The sequence below is a fragment of the Lithobates pipiens genome, unplaced genomic scaffold, assembly GCF_037356315.1.
Source record: "Lithobates pipiens isolate NorthernLeopardFrog02 unplaced genomic scaffold, aLitPip1_a1.2 Scaffold_8, whole genome shotgun sequence".
NCBI classification, from domain to species: domain Eukaryota; kingdom Metazoa; phylum Chordata; class Amphibia; order Anura; family Ranidae; genus Lithobates; species Lithobates pipiens.
Window position 1 is genome coordinate 88721504 of NW_027507903.1, and position 17765 is coordinate 88739268.

At 43.3% G+C, this 17765-nt stretch overlaps 1 protein-coding gene across 1 annotated transcript in view; it reads left to right on the forward strand.

The window, feature by feature from the left end:
* CHRFAM7A (CHRNA7 (exons 5-10) and FAM7A (exons A-E) fusion) overlaps positions 1 to 17765 on the forward strand; it is a 353849-nt gene that overhangs the window by 207928 nt on the left and 128156 nt on the right. The window contains exon 3 of the mRNA XM_077474166.1: positions 2795 to 2839. Coding sequence (XP_077330292.1) covers positions 2795 to 2839 — 45 coding nt within the window. The remainder of the gene's footprint in view (positions 1 to 2794; positions 2840 to 17765) is intronic.

Consider the following 17765-nt stretch of genomic DNA (forward strand, 5'->3'; position numbering starts at 1 on the left):
CTATCCCCCCTGCCCCCTTTGTAATTAGCCCCCTCTTCCAAATATATGATCCACGTACACTATCCACCCATTAATTCCCCCAGCCACTACCCCCCATAGGATTCAAGAGTTTTGCAACTACGCTTACTAAATCTAAGATACGGTCTACATCACACCCTTACAGAGCTATACTGACGATTTCCAAATAGCCACAGACAAAATATCACCTATAAGGATTATCCGAATGGAGCCTTGGGAGTCAACCAGCCTTTTTAGAGCATACTAGAATGCAAGCTCTCAGACTCCGCCAGGAAAAGCTAGGCAAGCGACTTCTCATCCCTGCTCTTTTATTGTGCCCTTACCCAAGTTGTAATCCTACGAAGTCACGCTTACACTTGGTGTGGGATACACAAAATATGTTAGATTGTGACTGACATTGTTGTGTTAAAACTGTTGTTTTTCTTTTATGGTCTCTAGTTGTTTCAACATGGAAGAGAACTGTCTTTATTTTCCCCTATTGTAATTTGTTAAAATTCAATAAAATCTTTAAAACAAAAAAATAAATAAATAAATAAATAAATTAAAAAAAAAGAATGGGGAGATGCTTGTTTACTTTAGCATCTCCCCGTTCTTCCTCTCTGTGAGGATTGCAGGTATCCCCGTGGCGATAGAGTCTGCAGGACCAGCGACCCGTCTCATGTAGCTTCACGCAGGCGTGCATGCGCCCCCGCCGCCTCTTAAAGGGCAACGTACAGGTACGTAATTCTGCCTGTACGTGCCCTTCTGCTGACGTATATTGGTGTGAGGCGGTCGGGAAGCGGTTAAACAAACCAAGAGAGAAAAAAACAAAAAACAAGGATTTTATAGATAGCATGCAGGAGAGCATAAATCGAACACACCTTTCAAGATAAGTTATAAAAAGAATATTAATGATACTATTACTGCCAGTGGCATCACTAGGGGGTGGCTATTGAGGCTGGAGCCCCGAATCTGGTGCCCATAGCCCAGAGTCTAGGGTTGCCACCTATCAGCTTGAGTGTGCTAAGATAGCTGGAGAGAAAAGTGTGTGTTCTGCTCCCTCCAGCCAGCAGGGGGTGGCAGAGAGCCGACACAGCTAATGTGTCATTGCGGGACTGGAGGGCAGTGATGCATGGTCAATATTTGATTAAGGCTCCGTGAGTGATTGTAATTCTTCCCCAAGCATTGTCTAGAGAAGCTCCTTCTGTGTCTGATGCTCCCTTCGGTTTCTTCGATTCTGATCTTACTGCTTGTTTAACTGTCTGCCGTGTGATGATACTCACCCTCTCCTGTCATTACCCTGGAAGTGCTGAGCAGCCTCCTGACCCTATATATATAATGTACACACACACACGTATATTATATACATGCGTATGCCCACCCAAGTATATGACTTTCTTTACTTCGCTGCTATGGGCTCTAGCCTCAGTTCTTTTGTAGACCTAGCAATGCCCCTAATTACAGCCATTAAAAAGTCTATATGTGATACAATAAATTCATTGGAAATACACATTCCGATGAAGCATATCCTAGTCCAAACACTGGTCTATGCATTTTGTGTATATACTGCTTCTTCAGGACCGCTTATATTTTAAGACATGAAGGAAAAAAGTTCCATGTATAAAAAAATTTTGTAAAAGGTACATATGTTCATATCAATACACTAATCAGTATAATAGTTATATGGTGAAATTACCAATGATAAAAGTAGCAACTGATGTTGTTGCTGACACCCACAAGTTAGTGCTAAATAGAAATGTTGGGTAAGTGCACTGTGAACACAGAGGGAGTACACAGTAATATATAGGTCGACACAATTCACAGTAATGTATCACAATACAGAACATAGAACACAGCTGGGTATACACTATGTAGCCTACCATACTGAAATTTACTGTAATGAAGCACAATACCAAATTTTTAAAGTACTGCAAACACTATCAATATCAATCCAGTGCTGTCCCCAAGAGTAGCGTCTCTCTCCCCTCTCTCTCTTCTCACAGGGCAGATTGATAGCAGGGGGAGCTATTGGCTTCTGCCAATCAAATCCTGTGATACAGTGGGAGGCGAGGCCGAACTGTGTTGTCTGTGCCTATAGACATAGCCAGTGCATCTCAGGACTGAGCCCGCAGGTGTGCCACATTGGCAGATGGAGAAAAGGTAGAGCCAGGAACATCAACATGGGAACCCAGAAGAGGGGGGATTGGAGCTGCTCTGCAAGCTCTCCCCATCTACTCAGGTCTCTGCAACAAGCACTGACAAAAGGCTGCTAAGAAGGCTGCCCTGACTTGGGGGCTGCTACATAATAAAACCTTCATTATTGGAACTTTCAAGCCACCCGATAACAGTCCAGAGGCCAGGAATTGCTTTATTGATAATTGGTTGCTATAGCCATAAAATTCAATATTAGTTCACTGTTTTCCCAAACTGCAAATAAGTTTGGGTCAAACTCATGTTTGGCATTATTCCAAAGTTCATCCCTGGTATACAGATGCAGGGGACATGTTTTGGATATTATTTCTAACAGATGTTACTTTTTATGTAGGTTTGCCTGATAATCCTAATTTACTTTTCATTTCATCTGGTTACATGCTGTTAATAATAAAAGCAACACTTCTCAAATGAAACAAAACACTTCAAAGCACATGAAAAGATTGAAGTTAAGTTTTGGCTTCATAGGGACTTTTAGGAAAAAAGTGTCTTGGGGAATTTTTTTTTACTAAAAGAATATAAAAGAATAAATTACATTTACGAATGCAAATTCTGTCTAATAAACTCCTTTATGTTTCCCTTTTAGGATGAGAAAAATCAAGTTTTAACAACAAATATATGGCTACAAATGGTAAGTGTGTTTGCATACTTTATATGCCTTATGTGTGAGCTTTCCTTAAGCAACTAGAGAATTCAGATTATTCTTTGGGTTAAAGCTGCTGCAAATATATAAAGATCATCTTCACCAAAAACTGATATTGCAGTTTTGCATGGCTTATTGCAAGGCAAATTACATCCTAGCTTTATAGAAATCTTTTGAGCCTCAGGATTCTCAGTCATTACAAGATCAAGCGATGGTGCCTCATTCCAAGGCCTGAGTTACTGTAAAGTAAAATTTACAAACTAATGAGTTTAGGCAGTGGCCTCTTATTTATTACCTTGTGGCAGAGACCAGAGATGTGCTAAAAAGTACCACCGATAGAATTTTTAATAGTCATAGCAAGTCGAAACTGTAGATTAGAGGACATATTTACATAGTCTGGTTAAAAAAAGTTCATCCGGTTAAACCAATAGAAGGGGAAAAAAAAATATAATCCTATATACGCAATCCTATACTCACAGTTGATCCAAAGGAAGGCAAAAAAAAACTCCCTATAAAGCATAATTCAATTTGCTCCATAGGGGGAAAAAATTAATTCCTGATCCTCCTGATATTCTTATATTAAACAATTCTAAACAAATAACTAATTAGATAGTTTGAATCGCAATTCAAAACAATGGATAAAAAGGGATGAGCTAAATGTTCTGTATGAACACAGCTGTGGACTGAACTTTGCTAATTTAGATGCTATCTGGGCATTAAGCTTTTAGCCTGATCAGCAGGAGCATCCTGTGTATAATAATTTTAATACTGCTACTATATATGATAGCTCTTCTTCCACTGTTAAGGAAACAGCAGGTACTACCTCTCGTCAGTGGCATAGTGTGGGTTGTCAGCGCCCGGGGCAAGGTGTGAAATTTGCGCCCCCAATGCATTGACTTTTAGCACTCCCTGAGTCCCTTCCACTAGTACAGTAGTACTGACCAACCTAATTCCTACATGACCTACCTGACCACTACACTAACCTACCCGATTCCTATACTGACCACTGCACTGACCTATCTGACCACTACACTAACCTAGCTGATTCCTACACTGACCTCTAAACTGACCTACCTGACCACTACACTGACCCACCTGATTCCTATACTGACCACTATACTACCTGATTCCTACACTATCCACTACACACATGATTATTGCTCACTGTTTGGTTGCTAGACGTACAAAGAGTTTAAAGCAACAGAAGACTTCCTCTACTCACTTTTCTGCTGCCACTGGCTGGTGACTGAAGAGCCCAGCAGAGGAAGCCAGTGGTGGAAGTCTTTCTTTGCTAAGACTCTTTGTTTACTTGACAAAATAGAGACCACAGAAACTTGAACTTTTTTTGGCACCATAGCGAACAAACAAAATCAAATGTATATGTAAATATTGTCTTTTATTAGAAAATGGATTAAAAACGAATTAAAACCATTAGATAGTATTAACCCAAACTAGTGTGTGAGCATACACACCCACTGACTACAGGTAGGGAGCCTCCAAAGTATTGACTCTGGCACATATGTATTGAAACAAATACAATCACCAAGGACAAATATAGCGAGAGGCTATCTCTCTGGATGGCGTCACCTTACACTAGGCAACGGGGCTGTGCTCACCATGTTTTGCATAGACAAATAACACTGCTTCTGGAGTGTAAAGGGTTACTTACAGTGTTAAACCAAGAAAAATGCATGGACCACAAAAGTCAGTGAGGAGCAGAGCGGGCCATACAGAGGGGGCCCTAGGGCAAGGCTACCTTTTTTAAAAAAAACGTTTTTTTTTATAATCTTTATCACATAAAGGATACATTAGAAACTTAGTACATAGGAAATTCAGTGTACAATTATCGATTCGTCAGTATCAAGTGTATTTTTCACAAACAAAATATCCCCCCCCCCCAGCCCCAATCTGCATATGTTCAAAACCTGATGCTCTTTTAGTTAATTCCCTGACGAATAAAAATATTTTATATGGATAAACTTAATAACCTTAACCAGATAAACACTTGCACATATAGCAATGAGTAGTAGAAACGTAAGCCACCATAGTTCTTATTTCTCAGATATCACAGGCAAATAGAAATTTTAGTCCCCATCTCAGCCTAATAGACTCATCTCTTTAATCGCCCTTCAGGAGTTCAACCCACCTTCAGGAAGTTCACATGTATCTGTAAGTTCAGTCCATTCTCCCTATATTTTCATGAATTTACTAGCACATCCTCTAGCTTCATATGTGAGTTTCTTACGTCAGCAGGACCTGATGGATTAGGCTTTTCTATTGGTTAAGGGGAATTGGCGTGGAGTATATCCACTGCAAAACTACAGTTTTCCTGGCATAATATAATAGGAAGCGTAAAAATAGTTTTTGATAGGAGCCTAACTCCACATCCTCAAAGTTTGCCAATATACACCACTTTGGACTGCAAATATTGGGTAAATTAAAGTTAGTTTTAATAAAGTGGGATACTTGTGACCAAAATGATCTTATTTTTTTGCAGCTCCAGAGCATGTGGAGTAGATCACCTGTGTTCTCATGACATTTATGACAGATAGAACTGGTTAGTTTTCGCATATGCAAAAGCTGCAAAGGAGTGTAGTAAATTCTATGGAAGATACGTAATTGTATCATTCTGTCCCTAGCAGAATTGCAGTGACAATATATGTATTAAGGAGTTCTTCCCAGTTGTTGTCTAAGAAGCCTGGTATATCTGATAACCAATGGTTTTTCAGGGCCTGTAATCGAGTGAAGTCATGTTGCCCAACAACTTATAATAAGTGGAGATCAGGCCTGGGTATTCTGGTTGAGGGCAAGGCTACCTTGGTGGATTTGCCCTAGTAATATTAGGAAGAAGCCGGGACACTGCATGGGAGATTAAGGCTGCATATGATCAGGGATATATAGAGCTAATGCTTTTTGCTTGGATAATTTCATACTTACACTTTGTACTATGGGGAGATGAAGTTGCTACCCCCCAATTAATCTCGGATAACCATATATAATTGCCCTTTGTTGTGTATCCACATTTCTACTTGTAATCATATGGGGGGTCATGACTGCCACTGGCTCTGTTCCTCACTCTTTTGTGGCCAACGCATTTAGCTTGGTTTAACACTGTAATTAACCCTAAACTCTCCAGAAGAAGCATTATTTGTCAACGCGAAACATGTACTGTCTGCCTAGTGTGAGGTGACGCCCTCCACAGAGATAGCCCCCCGCTATATTTTTCCTTGGTGATTATATTTGTTTCATTACATATGTGCCAGTGTCAATACTTTGGAGGCTCCCTACCTATATACAGGGGTGTGTATATCTAATGGTTTTAATTTGTTTTTAATCAATTTTTTTTATAAAAGTCAATATTTACATATACATAAAATTTTGTGTGTTCGCTACAGTGCCAAAAAACTCCCATTTTCTGTGGTCTCTATTTTGTTCTGTATTATTTAGGGATGAGGCATAGTGTATCACTTTTTATGTCCATGATAGCCATGTCATGGTGACATAATTTATTAATTGTTTCATCTTTGTTTACTTGGCTGAGCTGTCACTGCACTGGCATCCCCAGCATCCCTTCAGGATGTTCTGATATCACCGTCACTTTTAATTCTTAACAGCTGTGATAGCTATAATGATGCTGCGTTTGGCTCATGGCTATCACATGGTACCTGGGCCAATAACAGCACCTTGTACCATGTGATAGCTGTGGATCAATCACAGCACACAATAGTAAATCACAGTTTTTATGAACCTAACCCATTCATGACCATTCAAAACATTGCTGTTACTGATCATCACTGTGACAGCAATCAAAGTATAAAAAGCTACTCTGATGAAAGTATGTTAAAAAAAAACAGTAATCTCAGGCATTGATAGAAAGTAAAAAAAGCGGATTTTTTTGTTGCGCTGCTGGTTTAGATAAATCCAGGGTGGAGGGAAACTACTGGGGGGGCAAAAAGAGGGGGGGGGGGGAAGGGACAGGACAGATAAACAAGAAATGGCATGGAGGTTTGGGTTCTGTAGCAGTAGTATTACAAAAGGCAAATCCACAATGTACTATAGTTCTTAATAAGCAGTGTCAGATAATAGTCAATAGTATATTGTGCAATTGTTGGCAGAAGATGGTAGATTATAGTCACAGGGAGAAAAGGGTTTCTTAGCACAAGCAGGGAGGCAGCATGTTTAAGGGTAGAAGGCACCTTTAGGAGATATACAAACAGAAAAAAACAGCGCCAACCATGGGCGTCCGCAGAACTTTTTCCAAGGGGGGGCATCATTTCAAGGCCACTCATGCTCCGCCCCTTTTCGACAATCTCATGAAAATCTTTCCACTGGTAATACATATGTGTTATATAAGAGATAATTCATCTTCACTTTGTATTGGAAGTTACTCTGGTGGCTGTGTTCCATGCCCATATAGCCTAGAGAATGTACATCTTTTTACATTGCAATACATCTGTTGTGGCCATATTTTGATCTCATATTGTCACTGTATAGGCTGTTTTCATCAAGATAAAAAATATGGCAACAACAGATGTATTGCAATGTAAAAAGATGTACATTCTCTAGGCTATATGGGCATGGTATGCAGCCGCCTGAGTAACCTTGCGGACGCCCATGCTTTCAAAAACCAGCCCTGAAAAAAAATTCATACCAGCCTCACAGCATTATTATACCAACCCAACAGCATAACGTCATTATTTTCTTGTTCATGAAAGGGAAAAACCATACATTTTAAAGCACATTTGATGAAGAGAGTATTAGATATACAGTGCCTTGCGAAAGTATTTGGCCCCCTTCAACTTTTCAACCTTTTGCCACATTTCAGGCTTAAAACATAAAGATATAAAATGTTTATTTTTTGTGAAGAATCACCAACAAGTGGGACACAATTGTGAAGTGGAACGAAATCTATTGGCTTTTTGAAACTTTTTTAACTAATAAAAAAATGAAAAGTGGGTTGTGCAAAATGATTCGGCCCCCTTGCGTTTATACTTTGTAGAGCCACCTTTTGCTGCGATTACAGCTGCAAGTCGCTTGGGGTATGACTCTATCAGTTTTGCACATCGAGAGACTGAAATTCTTGCCCATTCTTCCTTGCAAAACAGCTCGAGCTCAGTGAGGTTGGATGGAGAGCGTTTGTGAACAGCACTTTTCAGCTCTGTCCACAGATTCTCGATTGGATTCAGGTCTGGACTTTGACTTGGCCATTCTAACACCTGGATACGTTTATTTGTGAACCATTCCTTTGTAGATTTTGCTGTATGTTTGGGATCATTGTCTTGTTGGAAGATAAATCTCCGTCCCAGTTTCAGGTCTTTTGCAGACTCCAACAGGTTTTCATCCAGAATGGTCCTATATTTGGCTGCATCCATCTTCCCCTCAATTTTAACCATCTTCCCTGTCCCTGCTGAAGAAAAGCAGGCCCAAACCATGATGCTGCCACCACCATGTTTGACAGTGGGGATGGTGGGTTGAGGGTGATGAGCTGTGTTGCTTTTACGCCAAACATATCGTTTTACATTGTGGGCAAAAAGTTGGTTTTGGTTTCATCTGACCAGAGCACCTTCTTCCACATGTTTGGTGTGTCTCCCAGGTGGTTTGTGGCAAACTTTAGACGATACTTTTTATGGATATCTTTGAGAAATGGCTTTCTTCTTGTCACTCTTCCATAAAGGCCAGATTTGTGCAGTGTACGACTGATTGTTGTCCTATGGACAGACTCTCCCACCTCAGCTGTAGTTCTCTGCAGTTCATCCAGAGTGATCATGGGCCTCTTGGCTGCATCTCTGATCAGTCTTCTCCTTGTCTGAGCTGAAAGTTTAGAGGGACGGCCAGCTCTTGGTAGATTTGCAGTGGTCTGATACTCCTTCCATTTCAAAATGATGACTTGCACAGTGCTCCTTGGGATGTTTAAAGCTTGGGAAATCTTTTTGTATCCAAATCCGGCTTTAAACTTCTCCACAACAGTATTACGGACCTGCCTGGTGTGTTCCTTGGTCTTCATGATGCTCTCTGCGCTTTCAACAGAACCCTGAGACTATCACAGAGCAGGTGTATTTATACAGAGACTTGATTACACACAGGTGGATTCTATTTATCACCATCAGTCATTTAAGACAACATTGGATCATTCAGAGATCCTCGCTGAACTTCTGGAGTGAGTTTGCTGCACTGAAAGTAAAGGGGCTGAATAATTTTGCACGCACCACTTTTCAGTTTTTTATTTGCTAAAAAAGTTTAAAATATCCAATAGATTTCGTTCCACTTCACAATTGTGTCCCACTTGTTGGTGATTCTTCACAAAAAATTTAAATGTTATATCTTTATGTTTGAAGCCTGAAATGTAGCAAAAGGTTGAAAAGTTCAAGGGGGCCGAATACTTTCGCAAGGCACTGTAGATATGAAATCACATAGGGCTTTTTATATATATATATTCAAATTCCAGTTAATAGTGGTAAGTGATCAATCATCAAGGGGGACCCCAGAAACTGAGAACGAGGGGGGAACCACCTTCTGCAGAATGAATACTCTAAGGTAAGGGGGATGGGTTACTAATATAAGGAGGAAACCCTTTATATCAGCGTCCCTTACATTATCGTATTCACTCCCCCCCTTACATCAGTGACCCCTGACTGGCCTGGCGGTGCTTTCACTGACCTCCTCTCCGGTGCTCTGTGCAGGGCTCAGTCAGTCGGCTCCAGCTTGGAGGTTTTATCCTATAGTCTCCTGTCCACAGTCCACACAAGTCTGACTTCTCCCATCACCCCCATCCCGGCGGTGCTCCTACTCTTGACTCCTCTCAAGACTCAGATGCTACAGGAGATGGGCAGAGACTGCAGACTTGATGCAAGACCTCAATGCAGCCTCACCAGTGCCCATCAAATTCAGCCTCACTGTGCCCACCAAATTCAGCCTCACTGTGCCCACCAAATGCAGCCTCACTGTGCCCACCAATGCAGCCTCACTGTGCCCACCAAGCAGCCTCCCTGTGCCCACCAAATGCAGCTTCACTGTGCCCACCAAATGCAGCTTCACTGTGCCCACCAAATGCAGCCTCACTGTGCCCATCAAATGCAGCCTCACAGTGCCCATCAAATGCAGCCTCACTGTGCCCTTCAAATGCAGCCTCACTGTGTCCATCAAATGCAGCCTCACTGTGTCCATCAAATGCAGCTTTACTGTGCCGTGAATGCTGTCTCACTGTGCCCATCATTGCAGCCCCTCCTGTGCCCCATGTCCCAATCTGCAGTCCCTGTCTGTGGGAAGATGTGTTGTTGATGCTCGGTACAGTACCTTGCATGCCAGCAGGATATCCATGACGGCTAGCAGCAGGCAAGGTCTGTTCTCGTTTTGGATGGGGACGGTGCTCCTTCCAGAGGATCTGTCTGCTGTGAGATGGAGTGGTCCCTGGCCACCTGCACTTTCAGCTGTCCTCATTTTCTGGCCCCAGTCAGCCTGTCCTCTGGTCCTGGGGAAGTGGAGAGCACTGGGTGGGAGTTGGATAGAAGGGGGAGCAAAGAGTACTGGCGGGGTTGGAGAACACATGGGTGGGGGCAAAGAGCGAGGGGGAGTGGAGATCACAGGGGTGGGGAGCGGAGAGTGCTTGGGAGGAACTTGAGAGCACTGGGGGGGCCAACAAGAACAGGGGTAGAGAGCACTGGGGGGGCTAAGAGTGTGGGGTGGTGAAAAGCACGGGGGGGGGGGGCAGAAAAACAGGGGTGGAGAGCACGGGGGCGGGAGAGTACTGGGGGGGTACAAAGAGCAGGGGGGAGTGGAGAGCAATGGGGGGGAGCTTGAGAGCACCAGTGGGGGCCAGAAAGAACAGGGGTGGAAAGCACGGGGGACTGGAGAGCACTATGGGGGGTGGAGAGCACATGGGTGGGCGCAAAATGCAGGGGGAGTGGAGAGTACAGGGGTGGGGAGTGGAGAGTGCTGGGGGGAGCCAAAAAGAACAGGGGTGGAGAGCACGGAGGGTAGAGAGCACCGGGGGGCTGGAGAGCACCAGGGGGGCAGAAAGAACAGGGGTGGGGAGTAAGGGGGGCTGGAGAGCACTGGGGTGGGGGCTGGAGAGTGATGGGGAGAGCTGAAGAGCACTGGGGGGGGGGAAGAACAGGGGGGAGAGCATTGGGGGGACTGGAGAGCACCGAGGGGAGAGCATTGGGGGGAAAGAACGGGGGAGAGAGGAGAGCACTGGGGGGAGAAAGCAGTGGGGGAGAGCACTGGGGGGAGTGGAGGGCACTGGAGGGGGAGAGAGCACTGGAGGGAGTGGAGAGCACTGGGGGGGAAAGAACAGGGGGAAGAGCACTGGGGGGAGAACAGGGGGAAGAGCACTGGGGAGGAGAACGGGGGGAGAGCACGTAGGGGAAAGGACTTGGGGGAGTGGAGAGCACTGTGGGGGGGGGGGAACAGGGGGGGCACTGGGCGGAGTGGAGAGCACTGGGGGGGAACAGGGGCGGAGAGCACGGGGGGGAACAGGGGGGAGAGCACTGGGGGGGAAGCACTGGGATGGTGGCTAGAGAAGGATGGGGAGAGCTGGAGAGCAGCAAGAACAGGGGAGGAGAAAACTGGGGGGGGGGCAGGAGAGTGTGGTGGTGGAGGAGAGCACTGGAGGGGGTGGCAGGAGAGTGTGGTGGTGGAGGAGAGCACTGGGGGGGGCAGGAGAGTGCAGTGGTGGAGGAGAGCACTGGGGGGGGGGCAGGAGAGTGCGGTGGTGGAGGAGAGCACGGTGGTGGAGAGCATGGGGGGGCAGTAGAGTGCGGTGGTGGAGAGCACTGGGGGGGCAGGAGAGTGCGGTGGTGGAGGAGAGCAGGGTGGTGGAAGAGAGCATGGGGGGCAGGAGAGTGCGGTGGTGGAGAGCACTGGGGGGGTCAGGAGAGTGCGGTGGTGGAGGAGAGCACTGGAGGGGGGCAGGAGAGTGCAGTGGTGGAGGAGAGCACTGGGGGGGCAGGAGAGTGCGGTGGTGGAGAGCACTGGGGGGGGCAGGAGAGTGCGGTGGTGGAGGAGAGCACTGTGGGTCAGGAGAGTGCAGTTGTGGAGGAGAGCACTGGGGGGGCAGGAGAGTGCAGTAGTGGAGGAGAGAACTGGGGGGGGCAGGAGAGTGCGGTGGTGGAGGAGAGCAGGGTGGTGGAAGAGAGCATGGGGGGGCAGGAGAGTGCGGTGGTGGAGAGCACTGGGGGGAGGGCAGGAGAGTGTGGTGGTAGAGGGGAGCACTGGGGGGGCAGGAGAGTGTGGTGGTGGAGGAGAGCACTGGGGGGGCAGGAGAGTGTGGTGGTGGAGGAGAGCACTGGGGCAGGAGAGTGCGGTGGTGGAAGAGAAGAGCACTGGGGGGGCAGGAGAGTGCGGTGGTGGAAGAGAGCACTGGGGGGGGGCAGGAGAGTGCAGTGGTGGAGGAGAGCACTGCAGCTCCCCCTCCCCCCTCGATCCTCCTAACCAGGCACTGTGGCATCTACTCCTCTGGATCAGAGCGCTGGATTGCTGTGTTCGGCGGCCGCTCTGTAACACGGCCCCGCCCCCCCCAGACCGGCTCATGTGATAGGTGGAACGTTGATTCTCTCTACTATCACACGAGCTGGTCTGGGGGGGGCGGGACTGTGTTACAGAGCAGCCGCCGAACACAGCAATCCAGCGCTCTGATCCAGAGGAGAGGGCGGACTCAGAAAAAAAAATGCAGCATGGCGGCGGCAGCGGCAACACCTTGGGGATTCCAGGGGGGGCACTTGACCCCCCTTGCCCCCTGCTGCTGATGCCCATGGCACCAACCTAAGTGCAGTATAATCAAACACAGATATTTATTCACAAGGTAATCCACTCACTCTCTATTGGAGTAAATCAGGCACATCTTATGTATGGTCATCAGGTACATCACAGGGTTCCCTGGGGTAAGCTGTCCTCTTTGGCTGTGGATTCTCATCCGGTGGCGCCGGTGGTTCCCAGCGTCTCCGGCTCGGTATCGCAGCGTTACGGGGGTCAGCTGATGGATCGTTCGGATCGTTCCGGGACACGCTGTGATGACGTCGTTGCGCACGCGTTCCGAGCATGCGTGCTCCTTCATCAGGCATACCGACCACCATGTTGGAAGTGGTCAAATAGGGAAGGGGCGGTGTTGATTGGTCAGTGTGCTGACAGTACCTCCCCTATATGGGGCGGGGTTATCTCGGCCAGAGCTTGGTGTTTATTTTAGTAAACTGTATGTTACAGGCTGGCTGGGGATAACGTGGGGAACTGTGTATATCTATGTGTAAACATTAGCTAGAAAAGGTTCTTTTTCGTATGTGGAAGTTAAAAAAATAAAATTGTATTTATTTAAAAGCTAAAAGAATTAATTACTTTGAAGGAGAAAGTTATTATAGTATATTTTAAAAAAGGGGAAATGCAAATGTATATGTCATAGAATAAAAGAATGGGTCGATGGTAAAAAGATGAGAGTATATATATGGAGAAAAGGGGAAAAAGAGAGGAAGGATTTTTTTACAGGGATTTATATATATAAAAAATATAAAGAATTTTTTTAGAAATAAAAAAATTATATAATAAAAAAATTGTAAATTAAAAATTATATACATCTATATATATATACACACACATATATACACATATATATGCATACATACACATATATACACAAAACATATGTATACAGAAAATTCTCTCTATATATATATATATATATATATATATATATATATATATATATATATATATATATATATGTATAGAGAATTTTCTGTATACATATTTTTTGTGTATATATGTGTATGTATGCATATATATGTGTATATATGTGTGTGTATATATATAGATGTATATAATTTTTAATTTACAATTTTTTTATTATATAATTTTTTTAATTCTAAAAAAATTCTTTATATTTTTTATATATATATATTTTTTAATATATTTTTTAGAAAATACAAAAAGGGAAAGACAACTATACATATACATATATATATACATATACACATATATATATATACATATATATATATATATATATATATATATATATATATATATATATATATATATATATATATATATATATATATATACATATATATATATATATATATATATATATATATATATATATATATATATATACATATATATATACATACATATATGTGTGTGGAATAAGAGAGAACATATGAGAAAATATATCCAAAAAATAATAATGCTATTAAAAAAATGAAATACATTATGAAGGATATTGATATTAATCATTAAAAATTAAAAAATGATTTTGATCATTAAGAGATATTTTTTCGATGAGTAATAGTAAAAAAACACTTTTAATAGTAACATATAGGATGAATAATAACTGCATGAATAGGACAATAAACAGGGGGGGGGGGGAATCATGCATATAATTATGTGTACACATAAATCTATATGTACAATGGATACTGTATATGTGCACTTTGTGCACACATAAAGAGGGTCTAGAGGTTCTAGAAAGTGCGTCAATTCCAGGGGTGTTTTGCCCGATGGGTGTGCGAGTCTACATACCCATGTGAGGATTACGCATGGGGAGGTGCATGTATAGAAAGAAAAAATACGTATGGAATATGTGTATTTTACGAGGAAATTAATAGAAGATTCTTATGAAAACATACATGTATACTGATAAAAATTTGTATCTGGGAGTATTTACTTAAGTCATAATTGTTATATAAAGGGCTTTAATTGGTTTTAATATTATTATTATTATTATTATTATGATGGATGGGGCCTATGGGGTAGATGTTCATAATCAGTATTTTTGAGATATTTTAATATTGGGGGGAAGGGAAAGGAGAAGAATAAACTGTTAGAGGGACCAGGGGGGCACGAGGGTAAGGATGGGGGGGTGTAATGAGAAAGGTAGTGGACAAAGATTATATAACCCATGTAATGGCATCCCTGATTATACAACTGAGTTTACTTCAATTTCCTCGTTGAGGCCTCCAGGCACGAGGGTATCAAGTGTGTATATCCAGAAGGTCTCCCTCTCGCAGAGACACTTGAAGCGCTCCGCGGGGGGAGACCTCCAGGCATCTGTTCAATTGCCCATACCCGTATGCCATCAGTGCAACCTTGGTGATGTTCTTTAAAATGTCGTGGGATGGTTAAATTAGAGTCTCCTTCTACCGACCTGCGGTGTTCGCCGAACCTCTTTCTTAGGGTTCGGGTGGTACGTCCAATGTAGAGTAAATTGCAGGGGCAACGGTTTGCATATATTACGAATTCTGAAGAACAGTTGGGTTGATATGTATTGCCATTCGTGGTGAAAGATTTTTGACGATGCTGAACGAATTTGGAGGTTAAACACTTGAGTTTTCTATATTAATACATGCCCTTCAGAGCGAGAAAGGTCCTAGGTGGTCTAAATTTGTTGTTGGTTGTTTTTAGTTTACTTGGGGCAATAAAACTTTTTACATTTCGGGCTCTGTGGTATGTGATCCTGGGGGTATTTGTGATGGAGGACTTTAGCAAGGGGTCTTCCAAAAGGATGCTCCAATGATTCTGGAAGATCTTTTCCATTTTTTTATATTGCGAGTGGTATTGAGTAATAAATCTAGTCATATGGGTTTGAGAATGAGCAGTATGTTTATTCTGTACGGTTTCATGTTGAGGGGCTGAATCCTGGGATGTTCCTGACTGGGTATCCAGAAATTTGACAAAGGCTTCCTCCACTAGGGTGGAAGGATAGCCTTTGTCCTCAAATTTTGTTTTGAACAGGGTACCTTGTTCTATATAGTCTGAATTACGAGTGCAGTTTAGTTTCAGGCGATTGAATTGGCTTCTGGGGATATTAGAGATCCACCTTGGGTGGTGGCAAGTTTGGAAGTGCAAGTACGAGTTTCCTGCGGTCGGTTTAATGTGGTTTCTTGCAAAGATACTATTGTCAGTATGGCAGAGTTCAAGGTCCAGAAAGGGTAAACTATCTGGACTGGATTCCAAAGAGAACGATAGACCCAAATTATTGGCGTTACAATGGGATACGAAATCGTCTATGGGTGGTCCGGTACTGTCCCATATGACGATAATGTCATCTATGTATCGGCCTATGTAGATTATGTGCTCTAAGTAGGGGTTATTGTTCCAAATGTATAGATGTTTCCAGAGGCCCATTGTCAAATTTGCATAGCTGGGTGCAAAATTGGCGCCCATAGCTGTCCCTTGGGTCTGTAGATAGAATTTTTTATTAAAAGTAAAGTAGTTGTGAGTGAGGCAAAAATTTGTGGAGTTTAAGATAAACTCTGTTTGTACAGCTTTTAGGGATGGGTCAAGGGCTAGAAAATGTTTTACCACTCGGAGGCCTACATCATGGGGGATGGATGTATATAGAGAGTTGACGTCCAGAGAGATCCACTGATAAGTGGGCTCCCAGGAATAGGTTTTTAGGATGTCTAGCAGATGTGTACCGTTGCATATGTAAGTTTGTAGGTTTTAAAAAAAAAATCCCTGTAAAAAATTCCTTCCTCTCTTTTTCCCCTTTTCTCCATATATATACTCTCATCTTTTTACCATCGACCCATTCTTTTATTCTATGACATATACATTTGCATTTCCCCCTTTTTTAAATATACTATATTAACTTTCTCCTTCAAAGTAATTAATTCTTTTAGCTTTTAAATAAATAAAATTTCATTTTTTTAACTTCCACATACGAAAAATAACCTTTTCTAGCTAATGTTTACACATAGATATACACAGTTCCCCACGTTATCCCCAGCCAGCCTGTAACATACAGTTTACTAAAATAAACACCAAGCTCTGGCCGAGATAACCCCGCCCCATATAGGGGAGGTACTGTCAGCACACTGACCAATCAACACCGCCCCTTCCCTATTTGACCACTTCCAACATGGTGGTCGGTATGCCCGATGAAGGAGCACGCATGCTCGGAACGCGTGCGCAACGACGTCATCACAGCACGACCCGGAACGATCCGAACGATCCATCAGCTGACCCCCGTAACGCTGCGATACCGAGCCTGAGACGCTGTGAACCACCGGCGCCACCGGACGAGAATCCACAGCCAAAGAGGACAGCTTACCCCAGGGAACCCTGCGATGTACCTGATGACCATACATAAGATGTGCCTGATTTACTCCAATAGAGAGTGAGTGGATTACCTTGTGAATAAATATCTGTGTTTGATTATACTGCACTTAGGTTGGCGCTGTTTTTTTCTGTTTGTATATCTCCTAAAGGTGCCTTCTACCCTTGAACATGCTGCCTCCCTGCTTGTGCTAAGAAACCCTTTTCTCCCTGTGACTATAATCTACCATCTTCTGCCAACAATTGCACAATATACTATTGACTATTATCTAACACTGCTTATTAAGAACTATATTACATTGTGGATTTGCCTTTTGTAATACTACTGCTACAGAACTTAGGTTGGCGCGGTTTTTTTCTGATTGATAGAAAGTTAGCAGGCTGAGAGTAGCTGCAGTGTGCCAATCTCATGTCAAACATCTATCAAAGACAGGGAGATAGATGGCTTCTAGCTATGATGGGGAAGCTCCAAGGGACTCTAGCCAGGAAGTGAAGCCACCAAAAACCTGGAAGTCCTCAATCACTGACTGGGAACAAAGGGACACCAAGTAAACCAAGCCAGTTACCAGAACGACATGTTTCAGAGCATCTCTGAGTTCCCTTTCATCACTTTCAGTGGCTGAATGGAGCAGCAGGGGAGTGAAGAGTAGGTGAGCATGTGCTTCTGGACCTTAACATCAAAGGTAATTTTAGCAAAATAATTAAACTCTCACCTTGAATGAGATGAGGTGGTGACCATATTTGTATGGCTATATTCTGCTTTTGTCTCAGTTTACCTTCCTGGCAAGAGTCTAGTGTTGCTTTTTTTACTCCTGGTCACACAGTGCACAGTTAGCTGATATACGTACTTATAATGAGTCAAAGGCTA